The 7572-nt window shown below is 38.5% G+C and overlaps 1 protein-coding gene across 5 annotated transcripts in view; it reads right to left on the bottom strand.

Annotated features, from left to right (window-relative positions):
• ZC3H14 (zinc finger CCCH-type containing 14) overlaps positions 1 to 7572 on the bottom strand; it is a 58906-nt gene that overhangs the window by 36393 nt on the left and 14941 nt on the right. For all 5 annotated transcript variants that reach the window (XM_003786969.3, XM_023511530.1, XM_023511533.1 and 2 more), the window contains exons 4-8: positions 6939 to 6979; positions 5930 to 6125; positions 4285 to 4714; positions 3366 to 3526; positions 572 to 672 (exon numbers count right to left, since the gene is read on the bottom strand). In XM_003786969.3, the coding sequence (XP_003787017.1) occupies positions 572 to 672; positions 3366 to 3526; positions 4285 to 4714; positions 5930 to 6125; positions 6939 to 6979 (929 nt within the window). The remainder of the gene's footprint in view (positions 1 to 571; positions 673 to 3365; positions 3527 to 4284; positions 4715 to 5929; positions 6126 to 6938; positions 6980 to 7572) is intronic.

The raw sequence follows: 7572 nt of genomic DNA, 5'->3' as shown, positions 1-7572 counted from the left end.
GAGCTATAGGCGCCGAGCCACTCTTTAAAATTTTTATTATGTATTTTACACATATTGGAAAGAAGGAATAAAAGGCATTAATTACGTGGTGCTCAAAGAACTAAACTGCACTGACAGCTAATGGTCAAATCTCCCTCTGTGTTTTAATTTTTTTTGTCAAGAGTCTCACTCGGTCATCATGAGCAAAGTTCCATGGCACTATCACAGCTTACATCAACCCCAAACTCCTCTCACCTCAAACTTCCAAACAGCTGGGACTACTGGTGTACACCACCATGCCTGACCAGTTTTTCTGTTTTTAGTAGAGACAGAGTCTCGCTCTTGCTCAGGCTGTTCTCAAACTCTTGAGCTCAAGCAATCTACCCACCTCAGCCTGCAAGAGTGCTATAATTACAGGGATGAGCTACCTCACCCAGCCCAAATCTCCTTTTAAAACCATTCTGAGGAGGAACTTTATCTTGGTCTGGCAGGTACCTTAATTTTACCACAAATCTGGAAGCAAGCACTTTCAACTTACTCAAGAATTACGGAAATTTTCTACTCAATGTAAATGTCAATACATTTAATTTACCTGTAGAATAGTTAGTTGTTTTTGTTACAGATTCTTGAGCTTCAGATATAGCCTTCAAAATCAGATTCTTGTTGGCTTGTTTAGAAGGTGGAAGAGAAGGTCTAAAAAGTTGAAAGAAGTTAGTTATTTTTATTAAATTTCAGTTCTTTAAATGCTAGCCATGGATTATATCTCTACTACAGCCTTTTCTAGATTTTTAACAGACTGTCACTTCTAAAGACTGCAGCCTTTTAACTTTTAGAAATAATGAATCTGAAACAATGTTTTCTCCCCTCCCATCGTATTAAATGTTATTAGGACATTAAATCTAAACTGTCCAATTTTGAACCAAAAGTTTATCTAATCTAAAACAAGCAGTGCAATGAATCAAAGTATGCACCTAAACTATCAATATAGTTTGGCCATCCTAATAGTAGCTTATTTATGCCATTAGCAATGAAGGCTGGAGATCAAGGTCAGTGAAATCCTGAGAGGAGTTTTCCACATCTTACTGAACATTGAGTATTTTTTTCCTGCACAAAGTAGTCCAAAGCCTAGAAGAAGTGATAGACAGTTGGTACAAGGTCTGGTAACATAGGATGCATGACAAAGAGTTTCCTATTCCAGCTTCTGTAATTTGAGCAGCACTGTGCAACAGTGATGGCTTGCGAGACCGGCCAGTCTACACTGACCAACCTCAGCGGCTTAACCCTCTAATGCTATGACTGCAGAGTGCTCAGAAACGGTGTTCCAACAACGTGAACATCTTGTATTGAGCCCTTTAGGGCTCATTCCCACCAATTATCTTGTTTGAATGCCTACCGGTATTATTCTCTGCCTAAAGGTTGATCCCAAGCGTCCTCATCATGTTCTCCAACCAGTTGCAGAAGACATCCACTGTTATCACCTGATCAAGTTTCTTTCTTTTTTTTTTTTTGAGACACAGCCTCAAGCTGTCACCCTGGGTAGAGTGCCATGGCATCACAGCTCACAGCAACCTCCAACTCCTGGGCTCAAGTGAGTCTCCTGTCTCAGCCTCCCAAGTAGCTGGGACCACAGGCACCCACCACAATGCCTGGCTATTTTTTGGTTGCAGCCGTCATTGTTGTTTGGTAGGCCCGGGCTGAATTTGAACCTGCCACCTTAGGTGTATGTGGCTGGTGCCTTAGCCACCTGATCAAGTTTCATGATGCTGCTGTAGATACCAGCACTGGACCACCAAATACCATTGTTTTTTTCGATGGACATTCAGTTTTAGGCCGTGTTTCAAAGCTTCATCTCTATCCAACCATTGTGTCAAACACTTGTGACTATCAAAAAGAATACATTTTTCACCATACATGACAGTATTATGTAGAAATGGCTTTTATGTCATGACAACGAAAGGCAAGTTTTTGAGGTGATTTCTCTTCTGACCCTTGTTTATTCATGTGGAATCCATTTATCCAGCTTCTTTACCTTGCACATTTGTTTCAAATGGTCCAATATTATTAGAATAGTAACATCAAACCTTGCTGCTAATTCATGCTTGGGTTGAGGATTCATTTCCACTACAGCGTTTAGCTCACCATTATCCACCTTGGTCTCAGATTGCCCACACAATTCATTTTCAAGATTAAAATCACTAAAACAGAACTTCTCAAACCATCTACATACTGTGTATTCATTAGTCACATCCTTCCCAAACACTTTATTGATATTCTGAGCTGTCTTGAGCTACACTGATTCATATTAAAAGAAACACCAATTTTTGATCTAAGGTTTCACAAAAATTGCTCTTAAAAAAAATTTGAAAGATAATCACAAGCCAAAACATGCATTTTAAACAATGAAAATGTAGGCTTGGCGTCTGTAGCTCAGCGGCTAGGAAGTCCAGCCACGTAAGGGAGGCTGGTGGGTTCCAACACAGCCTGGGCCTACAAAACAACATTGACAACTGCAGGTGGCGCCTGTGGCTCAAAGGAGTAGGGCACTGGCCCCATATGCCGGAGGTAGTGGGTTCAAACCCAGCCCTGGCCAAAAACCGCAAACAAACAAACAAAAAAAAAAACAATGACAACTGCAACAAAAAAATAGCTGGGCATTGTGGTGGATGCCTGTAGTCCCAGCTACTTGGGTGGCTGAGGCAAGAGAATCACTCAAGCTTAAGAGTTTGAGGTTGCTGTGAGATGTAATGTGCCAAGGCACTCTACCAAGGGCAACAAAATAAGACTCTGTCTTAAAATAAATAAATAAAAAAGAATAAGATGTACCTTCACAATAAAAAACAAGAAGTACCAAAGTAAAATGTCAAAGATGGTCAGGTACAGTGGCTCACACCTGAATCCAGGCACTGTGTGAGGCTGAGTTGGGTAGATTCCTTGAACTCAGAGAGACTAGCCTGGGAAAGAGACCTTTTATCTACTAAAAACTCAATAGAGAAACTAGCCAGGCCTTGTGGCAGGCACTTATGGTCCTAGTTACTCTGGAGGCTAAGGCAAAAAGGATTGCTCAAGCCCAAGACTTTGAGGTTGCTGTGAGCTTTTATGTCATAGTACTCTATCCTGGGCAATAGAATAAGACTCTGTTTCAAAAAAAGATATCAACTATCAAACTTAATAATTAAGGAAATTGGACATTTCACACTTAATAACCCAATACTACTCTCAGCAATCCTCTCCAAGGTTGAACTCAACATTTCTCTCATTAATATGTGCCAATGGAAAAGTCTTATGTGTTATTACATTAAATTTTCATTGTCACGATTATCCTCTTCAAGAAACCTAAGACACTCCATCAGGCAGTTAAAGATTAATTTACAGCTATGGTCAGGTACCTCCTTTCAGGCTTTGCTGGCACAGACACACTGCTGGAGACGCCGCCTGTTCGGGACCCATAATCATCATCTTCTTCCTCCTCTTCTCCATCATGATTAAATTTTTTTACTTTAACAACTGAACTTACCACAGGCAACTTTCTCTTTCGAAAGTTTTCGTCCTGCAATCAGATAAATTTATGCTTAACCCAATCTCAGAAAATAATAAAAGTTCTACCACAAAACATTTTTTCATGTTAAGAAAAAGCCAGTAATGTTAAGAATTCACAGGGTATTATTTTTTTGTAAAAAATATATTATCCCAAGTAGCCAACATTTAGATAAAACAAAAATTAGACCTTTACATTCATTTTTATTAACAGTTGCATATAGCACTAACAAGAAAATAAATTGGAGGGACCACACCTATGGTGCATCTTACAAGGGTACGTGAAATTTACTAGGTGTAGAATATAAATGTCTAAACACAATAACTAAGAAAATGCCGTGAAGGCTATGTTAACCAGTTTGATGAAAATATTTCAAATTGTATATAAAACCAGTACATTGTACCCCATGATTGCATTAATGTACACAGCTATGATTTAATAAAAAAAGAAAATAAATTGGAGTTACTTGGTTACTTACTACCAATTACCATAAACAATCTAAAAGTGACCTAACCCCTCCCATCCCCAACCAAATGTAAGGTTAAAACTCTCTAAGGCTAGAAATCCTAACAAGGTATACAGACGTGACAGGAAAAAACTCTTAAGAGCCAGCAATGAAGAGGAAAATCTGTCTAGTATGTATCACACAAAGCAGCCAATAAATCAGTTTAGAGTAATCTGCAATGTATGTTCAGTTACTTTACACAGTATTTGGTATCAAGAAATGCCAATTTTCAGCCTAGCTAGCCAGAATTTAAAAGTATACAAACCTCAATACTCATTTTTTCTGAGTTGTTTCTAAAAAAGGGGCTATAAGTCTCTTCTAAGCTATTAAGCATTTCTGGTTCACACAAATGTCCTGCTTCATACACCCGGCTGTTTTGTATATCAAGTTGCTTGGCAGCATGAATACTGTTTTGCTGCTGTTGAAATTGCATCCTGTTTAAATGAACACCACAGTCTGCATTTCGACTTGCAGGTGGTCGATATATTTCAATAGAAGGGCGAGAAGAACCATAGGTAAGAGTCACTGTAGGTTTCTTCTGAGATAAAGAATTCTCCTGGACAAAATTGAGGTCTTCATCAATGAGATCATCTGGTTCTGGCTTAATATCAATCACATCTTCAGAAGGTGCTGGCTCCCTCAAAGGTTTTACTGTTGACATCAGTCGGGTTGCAGCTCCATCATCATAAGTCTGTCTATTTAAAAAATGAACAAGACACAGTACAACTAAATTAGAGCAATTATCTCCGAATCTTTAAGTAATGTTTACTTTAAGGCCGGGCGCAGTGGCTCACGCCTGTAATCTTAGGACTCTGGGAGGCCAAGGTAGGTGGATTGCCTGAGCTCACAGATTTGACACCGGCCTGGGTTAGAGTGAAATCTTGTCTCTAAATACAGCCAGGCACTGTGGTGGACGCTTATACTCCCAGCTACTTGGACGTCTGAGGCAAGAGAATTAATTGAGCCCAAGAGTTGGAGGTTGCTGTGAGCTAAACATGGCACTCTACCAAGGGTGACAAAGTGAGACTCTGTCTCAAAAAAAAAAAGTTTTAATGAAACATGGATACACCCATTACGGATTTCACTGAAAACTACTTTGAGGTGGCTCATGCCTTAATCTCAACACCATGGGAAGCTGAGGCAGGCAGATTGCATGAGCTCAGAAGTTTGAGACCCTGTCTACTAAAAATAGAAAAACTAGCTGGGCATTGTTGTGGCTAGCACCTATACTCCCAGCAACATGGGAGGCTGAAGATCACTTGACCCCAAAAGTTTGAGGTTGCTGTAGTTATGACACCAAGGCCCTCATGCTCTACCTAGGGTGACAGCATGAGACTCTTGTCTCAAAACAAAAACAAAAACAAAAACAAAAAACAAATAAAGAAACATATAAAACCCCAGGACCAGGGGTAGAGGCTCACCCCTGTAATCCTAGCACTCTGGGAGACTGAGGCAGGTGAACTGCTTGAGCTTAGGAGTTGGAGACCAGCCTGAGCAACAGTAAAACCCTGTCTCTAAAAAAAAGAAAAAAAAAATCTATCTATCTATCTCACTCAGGGTGTGTGGCAGACACCTATAATCCCAGCTACTGAGGAAGATGAGGCAAGAGGACTGCTTGTACCAGGAGGACAAAGTGAGATTCTGTTTCAAGAAAAAAAGACAAAAAACTAGTTTGAAATTGTAGTTTCCTTAAACTTTAATTTACTACATTTGAGATAAAAGAAATTATACTTAGGTCTTATCCATTATTTCATTCAGAAATATGATCATTTCACAATTTCTAAAAATTGCTGAAAACATAGGTGTGAATGCTTGGGTCTTGCGGGGGGGGGCACAATAAAACTGTTAAAAAGAGCAACTGAAAGATAGAAAATTAATGTAAATGTCACAGGTCTTCGCAGGACTTTTACCTGACATTAGTGGTTTTCTGCTCCTGTGAACTGGTAGAAACTCTGGAATTTCTTTTTTCAGGTCTGCTGTTAGAAATGGTAAGAGGTGGCACTGCAGCTTCATGCCTTCTTTCATCTCCCCGACTGAAATTGCTCTTGTTTGAAGGCACACTGCTATCAAAGATGTTAGTATCAGAAGATTTTAGACTAGAGGGTTCTGAAAAGGAAAACACAGTCCTTTTAATCTGTTTTCATTATTTTAAACTTTTTCCTCCCATATCACCAATTCAACAGCAATAAAGGTTTTATTGTAGAACATTCTGAAAATACAAATAAAAACCATCAATTATCTCAAATGTGATTTTTTGGGGGAAGAGTATACATATACATTTTGTGAAACTAACACATATCATGTATATATATTCTCGTGCTATTCTTCCACATTACTTTTTTTTTTGAGACAGAGTCTTACTATGTTGCCCTCGGTAAAGTGCTGTGGCGTTATAGCTCATAGCAACCTCCAACTCTTGGGCTTAAGCGATTCTCTTGCCTCAGCCTCCCAAGTATCTGGGACTACAGGTGCCTGCCACAACACCCAGCTATTTTTGTTGTTGTTGTTGCAGTGGTCATTGCTGTTTAGCTGGCCCAGGCTGTGTTAGAACCCACCTGGGTGTATGCGGCCAGTGCCCTACCCACTAAGCTATGGGTGCCGCCTCTTCCACATTACTTTTAATAGCTGAACATTATTCCATATAGCGTAATAGGACAATTTATTACTAGACTTTTAATTTACAATTATACTATCCCGAAACATCCTTGAGGCATTTCCTTAGGATAAATCACGCTGCTCCCTCTCCATTGGTTAAACATATTAAAATTATATTAAAATTACTGCTCTTGAATCATAAAAATATGTTTCCTAGAAAGTTCAAATGAACCAGTTTTCAAACTTAAGTTTTTTCTAAAGCACTAAGAATGACTTTTAAAAGAAACAAATCATATTATAGCAAGCAGAAATACAAAGTCTTACCAGTTGTCACAGAGCGAAGTTTATCTAATACACCATGAAGCCTAAAAAACAAAACAAATTCAAAAATAAAGCTTCCCTTAAGAACAATCTTATCTGAAGTGCCACTCCAAATCTGATGACATTTTATCCAGATGCATACAGTTAAATAATATCTAATGAGTACATGGTATTAAAATTACTTTCAAAGATCATTTTTTAAAAAAGTTTTATATGAATACTGTGTAAGTCAATTAAAAATCACATTTTTTCCCCACTCATTTCAACATCTAGCCTCTACAAATATAATGGCAAGAATATTTGACCAGAGTCTTACTCTACATAAAATGTCACCTTGTTTCCTGAAGAAAGACTCAACTGTAGCTTACAGTAAGATTAACATCAAAAACGTAAAATATCATTTATTATTATAATTATTTAAGCACACTATCCATTTTACCTACTTACGTGGTTTCTTAAACAATGTAATTCCAAGAGGTGAAAAAATTATCAGTAATTTCCAAATATACCATACCATTTCATTATAACTATTTTTTTCTTTTCTTTTATTTTTTTTTTTGAGAAAGAGCCTCAAGCTGTCCCCTTGGGTAGAGTGCCATGGCATCACAGCTAACAGCAACCCCCAACTCCTGGGCTC

Source organism: Otolemur garnettii, unplaced genomic scaffold, assembly GCF_000181295.1.
Source record: "Otolemur garnettii isolate 467f Iridium unplaced genomic scaffold, OtoGar3 scaffold00020, whole genome shotgun sequence".
NCBI lineage: Eukaryota > Metazoa > Chordata > Mammalia > Primates > Galagidae > Otolemur > Otolemur garnettii.
The sequence above is the reverse complement of the archived record's forward strand: the minus strand, read 5'-3'. Positions and strand labels throughout refer to the sequence as shown.